The following is an 18359-nucleotide window of genomic DNA, read 5'->3' on the forward strand; positions in this document are numbered from 1 at the left end:
TAGAATGAGCCTGAGGCATCAAGGGTTAAAGCCGTTGTGACCCTAAATTGTAGGTGCAGTTACAAACAGTGAAATAATCACAGCTTTCACACAACAGATCATAAAGTTCGATACCATTTCCATAAATCAAATCAAATCAAATCAAATCAACTTTTATTGTCATTGTTAGTGCACAAGTGCAGTACAACGAAATGTAGGCTTGCGGCTCCCGAGAGTGTACAATTTGGATTAGGATTGTCACCATCTGTATTATGGACTGTCACCATCTGTATTAGGATTGTCACCATCTGTATTATGGTTGGCTCTTGTAACTCCTGCAGTGCCTATAGAGTCTGCCGGGTGTTGTGGGCTGAGCCACATAATGTGGCATCCGTTACCATCTCATTTAAATAATTCTGCCTCTTCAGGCACAGGCAAGTGCAACAATAGGAACACCTGTAGAAGAAGTTTGGGCACAGCTCATATCAGGTGTAGAAGTTGCACAATGGGGTCTGTGTTCATTTGCATAATTCATATTGAAATATGTGTTCTTGATTCATATTGTAATGAGATATGGAGATGATTTTGGATCTGGGAGAATAGGGTAGATTTTCCTCAATGGGCATCCTCTAGCAACCTGACAGGTGCAGCACACCTGAGGACCAGGAACAGTAACACCAGATTCTCCTGCCCTGGGACGTTTGCATGGTTCAGGCACTGTCCCTTATTATTTTGAATATTAGAGTGTTATGGTTTTCTCATGCAGTGCATTTTCTAATTTTCCATTTAATTTTAGGCTGGGATTTACTGGATAAATCTAATTGATCATTTCTGCGTTGGATGGGGCCTCATTGTAGCAGCTCTGCTGGAACTCATGGGTCTAAGCTGGATCTATGGTAAATGCAATAAGAAAAGCAATGAAACAAAACAAAACAATTAAATCAAGCAGGTTTTCATGGGGAAAGTTTTCAACTTACCGCTGGGTGTAAAACTGTCATCTGCTGATCGACCATTCATTATTGAAACCAGACGATTATCATTAACATTGACTTCAATAGAAATGAAAATCAGGTAGTTTCTGTAATGAGCGGTCAATCACTAATGGCAGAATTACGCCTAGGCAGCAAACAAAAAAAATCAACCACCATCTCTTTTCAGAGGAAGCAAAACAAATGAATAGGGGAATGTGATGCAGAGAGTCTTTCATATCTGAAGATGATGGGAATTCAAGTGCTCTCCTTAATTGTCAATGATCTTTCTCCATTTGGTTCCAAAGGCCAGTATGAGACAGGCAGTGCCTTCTGCATCCTTCACCCGTGATCCCCTTGTTCTTGCTGGGTTACAGCTGGTTGTTGTTGGGGTAAATTTTGCTGCAGCCATTTTCCTGCTAATTGCTGATTTATTATTCAAACATCTTCACCCCGAGTTGAACAGCTGTTTTCCACTTGACCCAGTCAGTTGCCACTTTCTTCCAACTATCAAGGCAGATGGAACAACTAGACACATCCTGCTTCAGTGTCTTTATGATGTTCCTGCTGACCTCCTGAAATCCATTTGCTTTACTTTAGCTCAGGACAGAGGCCTCACTTTGATAGTCCATCCTCCCCCATTCTGATAACAGGGGACCTGTCCATCTCAGCACAGATCTGAAACATGAGCCTTTCCTAGAGTGAGCACCTGTTCCTCAGGATTTTATATGAATATTTTACCTTCATGGGGAATCAGGTTGGTAACAATGGAGAAATTACTCATCCTGTTTGAAATCCTGAGTGATCCCTTCTCTGATTAACCTGTTCATTAGTGACACCCAGTACAAGATGACCTTCTACAGCAAACAAGCTGCCCTAAAGACAGGACAAACCAAGTGATTGTGTATCTCTGCTTTCTTGTTGTTCACAGGGATAAACCGATTCATCACGGACATTGAGATGATGATTGGGGAAAAGAATTGGCTCTTCTGGCTGTGGTGGAAAGCGTGTTGGCTTTTTATCACACCGTGCTTGCTGACAGTAAGGAGATGTTGTGGCGAAGACCACATAGGGACAATAACACAATGTATAGCCAATGCTGTTATATGTACCTAAACACAATTCACTTTGTATAGCAATGTTGTGATATGTATATGCTGGGTTGGGTTATTGGTGCAGGGTCCCTTTAAGAGTGTCGGGAACGTGATGACGTCATGACGTCAGTTGCATGATGATGTCATAGCTCCTGCACGGGGCTGAGCCTTCAGACCTCGTGGAGATTGATTAAAGTAAGACACGTTTTGTTTTTGCTGAAAGAAAAGTCTCAGCCTGTTGATTTCTGTCGACTCCAACATTGGTGACCCCGCTGCACTTTTGGACAATTCCAAAGACGTCATCTGAAATGGCGCCGAACGCCATTTCCACCAAATTACCCGAGTTTTGGGAACAACAGGCTGCCGCTTGGTTCGCCCAGGCCGAGGCTCAATTTGCAATCCGGGACATCACCGCGGATGACACGAGGTACCACTACGTCGTCTCTGCTCTCGGCAGCTCCACCGCGGCCAGAGTCGTGAACCTGCTCGAAAACCCCCCGGAGCTCAACAAATACGAAACGCTGAAGGCGCACCTCTTACGAACATTCGGACTCACCGAAGCCGAACGCGCACGCCGGCTTCTCTCTCTACCCGGGCTTGGCGACTCCAAGCCCTCGGAGCTGATGGACGGCATGCTGGCCCTCCTGGGCACACACACGCCGTGCTTCCTCTTCAAGGAACTGTTCCTCCAACAGCTGCCAGGTCAGGTACGGTCGGCTTTAGCCAACCGATTTCCGCGACCTGGCCAAGGAGGCCGACAAATTTTTCTCCGCCGGGCAACAGTACTGCATGGCCACGCGGAGCCCTGCCCCCACTGATACAGCCCAATGGCAGCAACCCTCCAGCCTCTGCTTCTACCATGCGCAGTTTGGCCCCAAAGCCAGGAAGTGCCGGCCCCCGTGCAGTTTTCCCGCGTCGAAGCAAACTAAAGACCACTCGTCGGCTGCCATGGCTGTCGACCGTTCAGGCAGTTTGTTGTTTATTACAGACACCAACTCCGGACGTTGTTTCCTTTGCGACACGGAAGCCCAGGTGAGCGTCCTGCCCGCGTCAACCATAGACATTCCCGAACCACGGCCCCGCCCTCGAAGCCGCCAACGGCAGTTCCATCCGCACCTTCAAGAAACGGAACATGGCACTTTGTTTTGGCGGGCAACGGTTCACCTGGGACTTTGTCACAGCAAAAGTGTCCACCCCCCTTCTCGGCGCTGACTTCCTCTGCACCAATGGCATCTTGGTGGATGTCACGAACCGACGTCTCATCAACGCGGAAACCTTCAGCTCGCTCCCATGTTCCCTCAGCGGGTCCAGCACGACGCAGTTGTCCAGCGCACTCTCTGCCTCCGACGGGTTTTCCTGCCTCCTCGCCCAGTTCCCGGACCTTACGAAATCCACGTTCTCGTCCGCCGCCACCAAACACGGGGTAGAACACCACATTTTGACCACCGGTCCACCCGTCTATGTCCGCGCTCGGCGCCTCGACCCGGGGAAGCTCGCCATCGCCAAAGCCGAGTTTGACACCATTGAGCGCCTTGGCATCGTCCGCCGGTTGAACAGTCCGTGTGCTTCGCCCCTCCACATCGCCCCGAAACCAGGCGGCGGGTGGCGCCCGTGTGGAGACTACCGGCGCTTCAACGATGCGACGACCCCCAACCGCTACCCAATTCCACACATCCAGGACTTTTCCGCCTGCCTGGCCGGGAAAGTGGTATTCTCGAAAGTGGACCTCATCCGGGGTTATCACCAGGTCCCCGTCCGGCCACAGGACGTCCCGAAAACATCAGTGAGCCCCCCATTCGGGCTATTCGAATTTCTCCGCATGCCATTTGGCCTCAAAAACGCCGCACAGGCTTTTCAACGCCTAATGGACACCGTGTTACGGGACCTGACGTTCCTGTTCGTATACCTGGATGACATCCTCATCACCAGCGCCTCCAGGACGGAACATGTGTCCCACCTCCGGACTCTTTTCGAACGACTCAGCCAACACGGCCTAATCGTCAATCCGGCCAAGTGCCAGTTCGAACTGTCCTCAATCGACTTTCTCGGGCACCGCATCACGAAGGACGGGGCGGTGCCACTCCCATCGAAAGTGGAGGCCGTGATGGACTTCCCGCGACCCCTCACCGTGAAGGCCCTGCAGGAGTTTTTGGGCATGGTGAACTTTTAGCATCGCTTCGTCCCCCGAGCAGCCCAGCTGATGCGGCTCCTTTACGAGGCCCTCAAAGGCAAGCCCAACAAGCTCGACATCGACTGGTCCGAGGAGATGGTCAATTCTTTCACGGACATGAAATGGGCCCTGGCTAATGCGACCATGCTGGCGCATCCGTTGCCCGATGTGCCGATCGCTCTCACCACCGACGCCTCGGACTATGTGGTTGGCGCCGCCCACGAACAGTGGGTCAATGGCATCTGGCAGCCGCTCGCCTTCTTCAGCCGGCAGCTCCGCCCCAACGAGCGGAAGTACAGCACCTTCGATCGCGAGCTTCTCAGCCTCTACCTCGCCGTCTGACACTTCCATTTCCTGCTGGAGGCCCGCCCGTTCACGGCGTTCGTGGACCTCAAGCCGTTGACCTTCGCCATGGCCAAAGCCTCCGAGCCATGGTCGGCCCGTCAGCAACGCCAGTTGGCCTTCATCTCGGAGTTTACAATGGACATCCAGCATGTGGCTGGGAAAGACAACCCCATCGCCGACTGCCAGTGCCGTGCACCTCGGCATCGACTACGCCCACATGGCGGCCAACCAGGCCTCCGGCCCGGACGTCCAGGCCTACAGGACGGCGGTCACGGGCCTTCAGCTAGCAGATGTCGCGTTCGACGCTGCCGGCACCACACTCCTGTGCGACGTCTCCGTTGGGCAGCCACATCCCGTCGTGCCCGAAGGGTGGAGACGGCAAGTATTCAACGCCGTCCATAATCTTTCCCACCCGGGCAGGAAGCTGTCACAGAAGCTGGTGGTGGCCAAGTTCGTTTGGCATGGGCTCAGGAAAGACGTTCGCGACTGGGCCAGCACCTGCGTGGTATGCCAACGCTCAGAAGTACATCGCCATACTAAGGCCCCGTTAGCGCCTTTCGCGGTGCCCGAGAGGCGGTTCAACCACGTTAACGTGGACCTGGTGGGGCCCCTGCCGCCCCCCCGCGGGTTCACCCACCTCCTCACAATGGTCGACAGAACCACCCGATGGCCGGAAGCCGTCCCGATGTCTTCAACAACGGCCGCCGATGTGGCTCGGGCGCTCATCAGCACTTGGGTCGCCTGGTTTGGTGCCCCATCTGTCTTTTCCTCCGACCGGGGGCCCCAGTTCATGTCAGAGCTCTGGAATGCTGTCGCCCGAGGCCTCGGGTGGAAACTCCACCGCACCACAGCATACCACCCTCAGGCTAATGGGCTGTGCGAACAGTTTCATCGCTCCATGAAGGCTGCGCTCCGAGCCAGCCTCCGGGATGACGGCTGGATCGACAGACTCCCGTGGGTCATGCTGGGACTCAGGACCGCTGCCAAGGAGGACCTCCAATCCTCGCCCGCCGAGCTCATCTACGGACAGCCGCGGCGGGTTCCCGGGGATTTTGTCCCCAACGCAACAGAACCTTGGTCCGCAGCCCGTCAGCGGTCCGACCTTCTGGACAATGCCAAGGTTTTCGCTCCAGTGCCCACATCACAGCACGGCCTCCTGCAGTCCCACGTTCCGCTCGACCTTCGTGCGGCGGAGTACATTTCCGTCCACCACGACGCCCACCGGGGACCTCTTCAGCCACCCTACGATGGACCATTCCGATTCCTGGAAACCGGGGACAAGATCTTCATCGTGGATGTTGGCGGTAAGCCGGACTGCATTTCCGTGGACCGTCTCAAGCCGGCCCACCTGGATCTGGACCGACCCGTTGAGTTGGCACAGCCCCCGAGATGGGGCCGACCTCCGGTTTCCACACCCTCAATCCACCACCGAGCGCCCAAGGTCCCTCCGACGAAGCCCCCGGTCCCCACCCCGGAATTGAGGAGCCGTTCCAACCGTGTGATCCGGCCCCCTCAATGACTGACATTGCCAGTGCTAGTGATTTCTGGGGGGACGTATGTGGCGGAGGCCACATAGGGACAATAACACAATGTATAGCCAATGCTGTTATATATACCTAAACACAATTCACTTTGTATAGCAATGTTGTGATATGTACATGCTGGGTTGGGTTATTGGTGCAGGGTCCCTTTAAGAGCGTCGGGAACGTGATGACGTCATGACGTCAGTTGCGTGATGACGTCATAGCCCCTGCACAGGGCTGAGCCTTCAGACCTCGTGGAGATTGATTAATGTAAGACACGTTTTGTTTTTGCTGAAAGAAAAGTGTCAGCCTGTTGATTTCTGTCGACTCCAACATTGTTACATTTTTAAGTGATTGAAACTAAAAATAATCAAGCTGCATATAACTATCTGATTCTGTATCTGATCTTGTTTTGTGTAATCACTTCATTCAGGTAATCTTAATCTGGTCCTTTGCAACATTTGCCCCACCAACATATGGAGCTGTTGCGTACCCTGACTGGGCAACAGCACTTGGCTGGTGTATGATGATCTTCTCTATTATGTGGATCCCCATTGTTGCCATTGTGAAAATTGCCCAATCTGAAGGCTCCACCTTGTGCCAGGTAAGGAAACACCTTGATATCTTTGAAAGAGTAAGTAAAAGAATTTCTGAAGGTCTCCCAATTCTCACTGTATCTTCAGTGGAAGTTAGAGAAATGCGTAAACAATCTTTTATAGGCATTTACAGTGTTTTTCCGGTAAGTCTGCCGATCATTTAGTGTAGGTGTTCATTTATTCATTTTAAATCGATTCATGCCATCATGAAATTAATGTCAATCAGAAAACCTAGGCTCCAGTGTCAGCATCAAGCACTCCCACTTCAGGTATATCGCAGTCACAGACAAATGCCCTCTCCCCCCCTCTACTCAGGTGTAACAATGGCATTAGGTACAGTCTCAAAATAACTTGATTTCCCACTCTCTCTCACACACACAAACACCCACACACCTGGTGTAGAGCTACAGTTACTGGTAACTGGGTTGAAAATAAAACAAAGTAATTTTGCTCTTGCAGCCACCAATAGAAGTGATATTTCATCCCTTGTTCCCAGAGGTGAAAGGACACTTTGCAAACCTACTGGGGCACTTAGTCCTTAGGAGATAGATAAAGTTACTGAGCTGTATTGCCCTGAGTAGTGTGGGTCTGATGACAGAGGCATGTACCCTGATATTCATTGGGTGGGTTAGGATGGGATCGGAGGAATGACTTGGCATAATCCTGCAAAGGATTTCATCAATTTCCATGTATGAATGGATGAAGACAACTAAAGTTTCACAGGGAGATAGCTGGACACACAAATAATGACTGTTTGAAGGGTGCAGTGATAAAATGACAGTCTGTGCGTAATGCTGAAGAGTGGATATTGTAACATTAATAGTCAAAACAATAATACATGTTTTAATTATACAAATAAACCAGAAATACTTCAACTGCACAAAGCTCAGTGAGTCCACCATTGTGCCTTTCCACATGAGTCCATGCACATGAACTTTAATATGCAAAGGATAGAAAAGCCCGTCCAGCCCATCAATCCCACCCCTTGTCCAGATGGTGCAGCCACATGTATCATTGATCCCCCTCACCCAGTTTGTATCCTCCTGCGAGAGGGAAGAAAATACCAGGCCAATTGGAGAAAAACTCTGGGAATTCCTCTCTGATCCCCGAAGGCAATCAAATAAACCTCCAGGAGACGGCGAGAACTCATAAATCCTCCTATTGGCAGCGAGCTCACAACTTACAACGCGGCAATTAAAAAGGTATGAAGGCAGATTTGGCTAAAGTGGACTGGGAAAATAGATTAAAGGGTAAAACGGTAGATAAGCAGTGGCAGACATTTATGGATATATTTCATAACTCTCAGCAAAGATATATTCCAGTGAGAAGGAAAGACTCTAAGAGAAGGATGAACCATCCATGGCTAACTAAGGAAGTAAAGGATAGCATCAAATTGAAAACAAAGGCATACAAAGTTGCGAAGTTTAGTGGTAGGCCAGAGGATTGAGAAATTTTTAAAAGCCAGCAAAGGATGACTAAAAAAATAATAAAGAGAGAGAAGATGAGAGTAAACTAGCAAGACATATAAAAACAGACAGTAAGAGTTTTTACAGATATATACAAAGGAAGAGAGTAGCTAAAGTAAACATTGGTCTCTTAGAGGTGGGACTGGGGAATTAATAATGGGAAACTGGGAAATGGCAGAGACTTTCAACAAATATTTTGTATTGGTCTTTACGATAGAAGACACTAGAAGCATCCCAATAATAGATAATCAAGTGGCTATAGGGAGGAGGTAACTTAAAACAATCACTTTCACTAGAGAAAAAGTACTTGGTAAAATAATTGGACTAAAGGTGGACAAGTCATCTGGACCTGATGGCCCGCATCCTTGGGTCTTAAAAGAAGTGGCTGCAGAGATAGTGGTTGCAATCTACCAAAATTCCCTAGATTCTGGAGAGGTCCCAGCAGATTGGAAAACTGCAAATGTAACACCCCTACTTAAGAAAGGAGGGAGACAGAAAGCAGGCAACTATTGACCAGTTAGCCTAACATCTGTCATTGAGAAAATGCTGGCATCTATTATTAAGGAAGTAGTAGCAGGACATTCAGAAAATCATAATACAGTCAAGCAGAGTCAGCATGTTTTTATGAAAGGGAAATCATGTTTGAGAAATTTACTGGTGTTCTTTGGGGATGTAATGAGCAGGGTGTATAAAGTAGAACCAGTAGATGTAGTGTATTTGGATTTCCAGAAGGCATTAAAGGTTACTGCACAAGATAAGAGTTCACGGGGTTGGGGGTAATATATTAGCTTGGATAGAGGATTGGCTAACTAACAGAAAACTGAGAGTCGGGATAAATGGATCATTTTACGGTTGGCAAACTGTAACTAATGGGGTGCCACAGGGATCAGTGCTGGGGCCTCAACTATTTACAATCTATATTAATGACTTGGATGAAGGGATCGAGTGTAATGTAGCCAAATTTGCTGATGATACAAAGATAGGTGGGAAAGCAAGTTGTGAAGGGGACACAAAGAATTTGCAAAGGGATATAGACAGGCTAAGTGAGTGGGCAAAAATTTGGCAGATGGAGTATAATGTGGGAAAATGTGAGGTTATCCACTTTGGTAGGAAAAATAAAAAAGCAAATTATTATTTAAATGGAGAGAGATTACAAAATGCTGCAGTACAGAGGGATCTGGGGGTCCTTGTACATAAATCACAAAAAGTTAGCATGCAGGTAGAGCAAGTAATTAGGAAGGCAAATGGAATGTTGGCCTTTATTGCAAGGGGGATGTACTATAAAAGTAGGGAAGTCCTGCTACAACTGTACAGGGTATTGGTGAGACCACACCAGGAGTATTGCGTACAGTTCTGGTCTCCTTATTTAAGGAGGGCTATACTTGTATTGGAGGCAGTTCAGAGAAGGTTCGCTAGGTTGATTCCTGAGATGATAGGGGTTGTCTTATGAAGAAAGGTGGAGCAGGTTGGGCCTATACTCATTAGAGTTTAGAAGAATGAGAGGTGATCTTATTGAAACATATCAGATGCTGAGGGGGCTTCACAAGGTAGATGCAGAGAGGATGTTTCCCCTTGTGTGGGAATCTAGAACTAGGGGGCATAGTTTCAGAATAAGGGGTCGTCCATTTAAAATGGAGATGAGGAGGAATTTCTTCTCTCAGAGGGTCGTGAATCTGTGGAGTTCTCTACCCCAGAGAGCCGTGGAGGCTGGGTCATTGAATATATTTAAGATGGAGATATACAGATTTTAGAATGGTAAGGGAGTCAAGAGATATGGGGAGCGGGCAGGGAAGTGGAGTTGAGGCCAAGATCAGATCAGCCATGATCTTATTGAATGGCAGAGCAGGCTCGAGGTGCAAAATGGCCTACTCCTGCTCCTACGTCTTATGTTCTTATCTTATGTATTTCCCTGTATAACCGGGAATGGCCTCTCCTCTCTAAATGGAGACTAGAGGGAACATAGCCATAATATTAGAATGCAATCATTACAAACACAGAGAAAGACACAGCAGTACACCAGTCGCTGAATGTAAGCATGCAGGTGCAGCAGGCGGTTAAGAAGGCAAATGATATGTTGGCCTTCGTAGCGAGAGGGTTTGAGTACAGGAACAAGGATGTCTTGCTGCAGTTGTACAGGGCCTTTGTGAGGCCACATCTTGAGTATTGTGTGCAGTTTTGGTCGCCTTATCTGAGGAAGGATGTTCTTGCCGTGGAGGGAGTTCAGCAAAGATTCACCAGGCTGATACCTGGGATGGCAGGAATGACGTATGAGGAGAGATTGGGTCGATTGGGCTTGTACTCGCTGGAGTTTAGAAGAATGAGAGGGGATCTCATTGAAACTTATAAAATTCTGACAGGACTAGACAGACTAGATGCAGGAAGGATGTTCCCGATGGTCGGGGAGTCCAGAACCAGGGGTCACCATCTAAGGATAAGAGATAGGCCATTTAGGACAGAAATGAGGAGGAATTTCTTCACCCAGAGAGTGTTGAACCTGTGGAATTCTCTGCCACAGAAGGCAGTAGAGGCCAATACATTAAATATATTCAAGAAGGAGTTGGATATATTTCTTAAGGCTAAAGGGATCAAGGGGTATGGGGAGAAAGCAGGGACCGGGTACTGAATTTGGATGATCAGCCATGATCGCATTGAATGGCGGAGCAGGCTCGAGGGGCCGAATGGCCTACTCCTGCTCCTATCTTCTATGTCTATGTAGCAGATAATTCTGTTGATTAACTTTTCAGTAATTTTGTTTTTTTGATTCTTTAGATTTGTAAACTGCAAAATTGATCAAATGTAACTTAAAACTATAGCTGACCGACAATCTGATTTAGGATACAGACATACTGCCATTTGGTGCAGATTGAAATGCTCACTGACACAAGTGTCAGTATAACTCTGCAGTCAGGTCCTGATCTGACTGCCCAGTGTATTAGGACCCATTAGATTTCCTGGGTACTTTTTAAACTCACTTTTCAATGTTTTTAAAATTAGGAGAAAGCAGATACTTCCACCAACTCGCATCACCTTAAGAATTAGCAGAGCTCTGCAATGTGAGCCAAGCATTGCAAGCACAGGGCTCTTTAACAGCTGCTCTGTGCAACCTGAATGAAGCACAGTCAACCGTACAACTCCAGCTGTGCATTATCAGGGATGATTTTAACGGCCGATGGGTTTTCGGGGGTGGGGGCAGCAGGTCGGGATTGGGAATGGAGTGAGTGCGTTACGCAATCACTGGCCTAAGTTTGAGGCCCGGGCCAGAATTTCCGGGCCTCATCTAATGTGGAAAATATCAGCTGCCTTCCCGAAAAGTGCCAAAAGTGGGAGCTGGCTGGCGGGCAGGAGAGGAAGATCGAGCAGCCGGAGGCTGGTGACCAGCACAAAGGAACCATCTGCAGCCAGCTGGTAAGTCACGGGGAAGGGGGTTTCCGGAGGGTCTCATAGGAGGGAACAGAGGATTCAAGGGCCGGGGCGGCCACTACTTTCCTTGGTGGGCCTGGAGGTCCACTCCTAATCCTCCTGGCCCCACAATGGAAATCCTTTCACTTACCTTGGAGGACCTGTTCTGTCTGAGACCAGGTGCAGACCTGTTTCATCCTGGGAGTAAAGCCACGGTGGTTTCCACGCTCAGATCCCAATTAAAATCAATCAGAGTCCCATTGACATCATAGACATGTCCCATTGACATCATAGACATGTCCCATTGACTTCATAGACATGTCCCATTGACATTTGCGTCAATTCATGAGGAGGACCCCAATTGCTTTAGGCGGGCTCCTCATTCGCCTGTAGAACCCTGCACGTTAAAATTGGCAGCATCAGGAAAGGGGCAAGTCACAAGTGGGTAATGTAGGGGGTGGCGGGTGGCGCGTGCACCCAGTCAGTTATGCCCCTGACTGTTGGTGAGCGGTTTGAATTGCTCCCACACCCCTGGGTTCTAGACACCAGACTTAGGTACAGGCGGCGATGCAGAAAGACTCGAGTAGACAGGTGGTTCGGTGTAAGAAAACCAAGATTTTATTAAAACAGGAACAAAAACACAGTCTTATGAGAAAAATTACTGGTAGAGAACACAATTACAGGCATATAATATTATAACTATACTTATACAGGGAATGGAGAACACACGGCACATCGAGGGAAAAACAATTACTTTAACAATCCCCTTATCCTTATCCCACCCCTATACCTAACTAGATTAAGCTATGAGGGGCCAGGAATTCATGCTCACCAATCCAAAGCAAAACTCGTTGTTTTAGCAATCGCGATTTTGGGCTGCTGTCCTTTGGGGCACTCCGTCGCCACGTAGTCTCAGGGCGCGGTGCTGGAGCTGCTGCTGCGGCACACCTTTCTTCTCCTCAGCTGCCGTTGTCGTCTCGTCACGATGGGTTCTCTTCTCCCTCGGGCGGTCGTCGGCAGTAACGTTGCATCAATGAGACGATTAACAGCCATTATTGTTTAGATTTTACTACCCAAGCGTCAAACGCCAGTATATTCATTGTGGCGTGGACACCTGCGTTACAGTGTTCAACAAGGGCTTGCCAGCTTAATTGCGGGGTTCGCCCAACCAACTTAGTCTCACTGTCCTCAGATACTTTCTTCCCCGAGCGTCAGCTTATAACTCGGCGCTCGGGTTTTTTAATTAATATGTCTTCTGCTGCCCGTCTCTGCTCTTGTCGGGTCTACCTTACTCTTCGTCTTGGTTCGTCTCACCTCGCTTCCTCTGCCCTCTCTCATGGCCCGGGTGTCCTGGGTGACTTTGGACTCGGGCCTCGTTCCCCTCCCCTGCTATTGGTATGGATGTCCTTGGTTGCAACTTAATGCGGGGAGCGAGAAGAGAACCCACCATGAGGCCGGGGCTCGAGTGTGAGCGGCGGTAACCCAAGGCCCGACGAGAGTCGAGAGACAAGACACAAGAGTCAAAAGACAAGAGAGCGATTGGTACTAAGGGCCTACAGTTATACTCTTTTCGATGGCCCCTTATCTGCGCGCCAAATCAGGTTAGTCCATTGTTTCAATTTTGGCGGGCTGTTTTAAATGATTGCACCAATCTAAAATAACTGGTTTTAGATGGCCATTTATCGCACCTAATGGCCTGATGTCCAGGCTGTATTGTCATTAATTCATTTTAATCGGCCTGTCCAGCCTCGATGGCTTCCTTAAGCTGTTTCCGATTATTTATGCGGACAAACTAATGGCCTACTGTTTAGGCCTAACTGGGTTGATCTGTTCCAATTTGACGAAAATGCATATTCAAATGTTTGCTTCGCTGTCTGGCCCTCCAAACACAAAAGTCCTTTTCACAGAAATGCATTTTAAGTTTCAATTTCCCAAAGCTGCTTGTTCTGTGCTGCAGAGTTCAGGCTTTTTAAATCTTACAGGCTTTTGGTCACGAGGTGCGGACGCCATCTTTGGGTACCCTTTTTAAATTGTCCATAAGGTCCCTTTTATTAATAACCTTGGGGAAATGTGGAAATTTTGCGAATCCTACAGTAAATAACCCCCTTGTTTTTAACAGGCCACCCGCCTGGTTTCCACTGGACAGGTAGGATTAAAATCAACCACAGTATAACTGCAGCCTCATTGATAGGATCAGTTTCTTGTACCTGTGTTCATGCTGAGTTGGTAAACAGTGAATCTCCTCACTTCAAAAGCTAATCTGATCACAATTGTACATTTCCTTGATAGCGATATATTTGGTGGGTTCTGTAGCAGACAATTCTATAAACTAGTTTATTAATAGTGCATCAGTCTAGCAATATATTATTAAAAACCTTGTCACTATGTGCACTTCAAGCCCGCAGAAATTGACTTCCTGTTTTCATGTTTTTAATTACATTTTTGTGTCAACTTTTCCTCATTCTAAATTCCTATGTCTATATTTATAATTGGATTTGCCGGTGTAAATTTCCACGATTTTCATAATTTGGCCACTGGGTGGCCTTGAATAAGAATCTGAATTTTCCCTCTCTCCGGTCCAATGCTGTGCTGTGCTGTGTTGCTTTCCTGACTGATTTGTCCCTGAGGTGAGGTTATTTTAATAATACTTTTAAAGTTTTAATTTAAGATTTTTAGTTTTATATATTTAACTGGTAGATCTCCAAAGCTGTTGCTTATAGTCAGTGGTCTTGCTTTTTAATAACAATAGGGGTGGTGCCCCGCAGGGATCGGTGTTGGGACTGTTGCTTTTTACTATTTTTATTAATGATTCAGATGTTAGTGTTGGGGGCACAATCTGCAAGTTTGCAGATGATATTAAGATCTGTGTCAGGACTGTAGACGATGCTCAACTGCTTCTGACAGATCTTGATGCAATGGAGGACTGGGCTTTTCTTTGGCAAATGATGTTTAACTTGGAAAAATGCAGTGTTGTGCAGGTGGGCAGGGTGAATGCTGAAATTACATACACCCTTCAGGAAAAATCATTAAAGCAGCTAGAGAAAGAAAGAGATCTGGCAGTTCTAGTGCATAGATCTCTAAAGGTTCATGAGCAATGCTGTGAAGTGATACCTTGAGTGAATAGGGTGTTGGGGTACATTTGTAGGACCATTAACGATAAGACAAAGCATATTATGTTGTCCTTGTACAAGACCTTGGTCAGGCCTCAGTTAGAATATTATGTCCAGTTTTGGTCTCCTGACACATTGGGTGATATTGAGGCTTTTGAAAGGGTGCAGAGCTGGGCCACTAGATTGATTCCCCGTTTGAAGTATCTCAATTATCAAGATAGGCTAAAAGAGCTGTGACTCAACACTTTAGAGAAGTGTAGGCTGAGGGGTGATCCAATTGAGGTTTATAAGATGATGAAGGGAATAGATTGTATTCCAGTTGACAGTTTGCTTCCATTAACTAGGTTAGGGAGGACCAGGTGACACAATGTTAAGTTGTACAAGGCCAGATCTAGGTTAGATGTCAAGAGGTGATTCTTTTCCCAGAGAATAGTGCATCTCTGGAACAGGCTGCCATCTTATTCGGTGAGCTCCAATTCGCTGAATTCCTTCAAGCGAAAGCTGGATCTGTTTCTAGGTGAGGCAGAGATCACCTCATATAAAAGGTATAATTATCAGGACCAGAGTGATCTCCTGGACTAGTTTTGATCGCATTATAGGGTCGGAGAGGAATTTCCCAGATTTTCTTTCCCCAAATTGGCCTGGGTTTTTATCTGGTTTCTTGCCTCTCCCAGGAGATCACACGATTTTTGGTGGGGAGTGTATACATTGTGCTGCACAGGTATGAAAATAGTGTGGGACCGGCTGGATGGAGCAGAGGGTCTTTTTCCGTCCGTCATTATTCATATATAACTTAACATATTCCCTTACATAAGAATTTAAATGTTATCCCTTACCATTTCTAATGCTAAGAATACACAATAAGATAGTACACAAGACTTACAATTGGCAGTAGATATCTAAGCTAGAATTCACCACCGTTAGCAGTTTTATCATGGCCCAGAAATTCGGGTCTCCACGGGTGAGTACGCACGGGGTACTCACCCGTAGGCCCAACGGAAGTGTCGGTTTTGTGCTTGCACTGCGCATGCGCGGGAAACCGGAACATCCGTTCCCATAAAGGAAGGGGTTCAGAGGTCAAACACGTGTGCCGGAGAGGCAGCGTGTGCACATGGAACTTATGTTTTTTTTTCAGCTTTCTCCGGGAGGGTAAGTCTCCAAGAGTTACACATGTAAAAAGCAGGCGCAAGGCCTGCTTTTAACAAGGTAAGTGGTGAATTAATTAAAAATTAAAACATTTTTTCCACAGGTTTATTATTTTTTAATACTTTAAAGAAAGGTAAGTTTATTTTTAGCCCCATTAGAAAATGTAATTAATTTTGTCAAAAATTTAAATTATTGTTTAAAATAGTTATTTTATGTAATTTATTCGTTATTATAAAAATGTGATTTAAAAAAAAAATTATTTGAAGTTTTAGTGATATTTTGGGGCTTATAGTATTGATAGGTTTGACAGCTCTTCCTGCCAATTTTATGAATTCCCTGCTGCCATTGGCTCTCCATGGCCCACATGATCCCAGGGGATGCATTGAACTAACTGCGCCCCTGGGATACGCAAGCACTGCACGCTGGCAGTTGGAGCAGGCCCAGGATTGGAATCCCATGCAGGCCCACAGCACAATGGCCGGCATGCTAGGTAAGTGCAGGTCAGAGGCTTGCACCCGCGGGAAGCCTCCGACCCGAATTTCTGGGCCAATATTGTAAAATGGTGTAACACCATCTTGTATTTCGCAAATTGGGCCGAGACCCATTTATAACGGGTTAACACTTCATTTTATTGCAGAGAAATTTCCGCACTAGTTTGGGGCCATTTTTTCTCCACCCTCCCCTTCATTTAAATTTATAGACATCACGAGGTTAGCACAGCCATTGCACACAGTGTAAGTGATGTTGAGAGGGCAGAGGCCCATCTGTTGCCAGGATCATCAGATATTGGTCAATGGGCTCCAATTGCCTGCAGCCTGCTCACTGGAGATTCTACTTAAGGTTATATCTGGGCTTAGAAGTAATCATTTTCAAAAACCTTTTCTTTTTCCTTTGGTGATTGACAGAGGTAGATTTTCATTGGACAGACTGAGGGCCTGTCAGGCCAACAAGGAATTTTTCCCTCCCCCATTCAGATTGAAAGGTTCTTCTTTATCAACATGGAGTTTTCCCCAAAGAAATTCCATGTTTCCCTAAATTAATGGCAAATGAGGACAAGGAAAGCAGAATTGAAGAAACGGAAGTTGTTCTTGTCCAATGCACAAAGTGTTTGTGACTGGACTTTGCCGATAAAAGGCCTGTGATTACGGCTCAGAGCAGTCAGAGTTTTAAAAAATTCATTCTAGGGATGTGGGCGTCACTGGCAAGGCCAACATTTTATTGCCCGTCCCTAGTTGCCCTTGATAAGCTGGTGATGGGCCTCTTGAATGCTGCAGTTCATGTGGTGAAGGTGCTCACACAATGTTGTTAGTGCACAATGAGGGATAAATTCGGGAATGCCCATTTTGTGCCTCACAGTGTCAAATGGTGAGGTCCGAGGATCGTTGGATTTTGGGCCTCATAACGCATCATAATGCAGATGGCACTGCGGGAGGAGCCCGCAAAGGTTAGAATCATTGAATCATAGAATAGTTACAGCACAGAAGGAGGCCATTCGGCCCGTCGAGCCCGTGCCTCTGCTCGAAGGAGAACAACCCCAGCTTCTGCAGTCTATCTACATAACTGTAGTCTCTCATCCCTGGAATCATTCTCGTAAATCTTTTCTGCACCCTCTCTAAGACCTTCATATCCTTCCTAAAGTGCGGTGCCCAGAATTGGACGCAATACTCCAGTTGAGGCCGAACCAGTGTTTTATACAGGTTCATCATAACTTCCTTGCTTTTGTATTCTATGCCTCTATTTATGAAGCCCAGGATCCCGTATGCTTTTTGAACCACTTTCTCAACCTGCCCTGCCACCTTCAGCGATTTGTGCACATATACCCCCAGGTTGCTCTGTTCATACACCCCCTTTAGGATTGTACTCTTTAGTTTATATTGCCTCTCCTCGTTCTTCCTACCAAAATGTATCACTTTGTGGCGGAGCCACTGAATGACTCTGGGTAACTGTATATAATTCCCTTTAACCATTTTCTAACACCAGCCTAAGCCGGTACCATTGTGTTAGACATTACTCTGTTTTGTATATGGTGTTTGTATGTACGGGGTGTGGCCCCTTTAAGAGCGCGGAAAAATGCAATGACGTCACGTCGCAAACCACGTGACTGCCTAGGCAGTCCTCGTGGAATCTCCATCTTGTTAAGACCTGTTTTCGTGGTTCTCCTGTATCGATCTCAACAAACGGTTCAAACTCGTTTAGTCTTACATTAAAGACCTGTTTGTTTGATCTCCTGAGTCGACCTCAGTTATTAGTTAGGAATTCGACAATTCCTACATTGGTGACCCCGTTTTTTGTGAACGTTTTTCGCAAAAAGAACACAACATGGAGGCCAACGCCGTTTCGCTGAAGCTACCGCAGTTCTGGGAACAGCAAGCGACCTCGTGGTTCATTCAGGTCGAGGCCCAGTTCGCCCTGAGGAACATCGTTGCGGATCAGACCAAATATCTCTACGTGGTCTCGGCACTCGATGGCTCTACCGCCTCGCGGATCATCAGCCTCCTTGAGAACCCTCCAACGGAGCGCAAGTACGAAACCCTCAAGGCGCGGTTGCTGCAAGTTTTCGGGC

At 47.2% G+C, this 18359-nt stretch overlaps 1 protein-coding gene across 1 annotated transcript in view; it reads left to right on the top strand.

Annotated features, from left to right (window-relative positions):
- LOC147124925 (sodium- and chloride-dependent neutral and basic amino acid transporter B(0+)-like) overlaps positions 1–18359 on the top strand; it is a 147034-nt gene that overhangs the window by 122300 nt on the left and 6375 nt on the right. The window contains exons 11-13 of the mRNA XM_085994764.1: positions 776–875; positions 1879–1988; positions 6513–6683. Of these exons, the coding sequence (XP_085850890.1) occupies positions 776–875; positions 1879–1988; positions 6513–6683 (381 nt within the window). The remainder of the gene's footprint in view (positions 1–775; positions 876–1878; positions 1989–6512; positions 6684–18359) is intronic.

This window comes from Somniosus microcephalus, chromosome 1 (assembly GCF_052327205.1).
Source record: "Somniosus microcephalus isolate GS21.2 chromosome 1, FLI_Smic_1.0, whole genome shotgun sequence".
In the NCBI taxonomy this organism is placed as follows: Eukaryota; Metazoa; Chordata; class Chondrichthyes; order Squaliformes; family Somniosidae; genus Somniosus; species Somniosus microcephalus.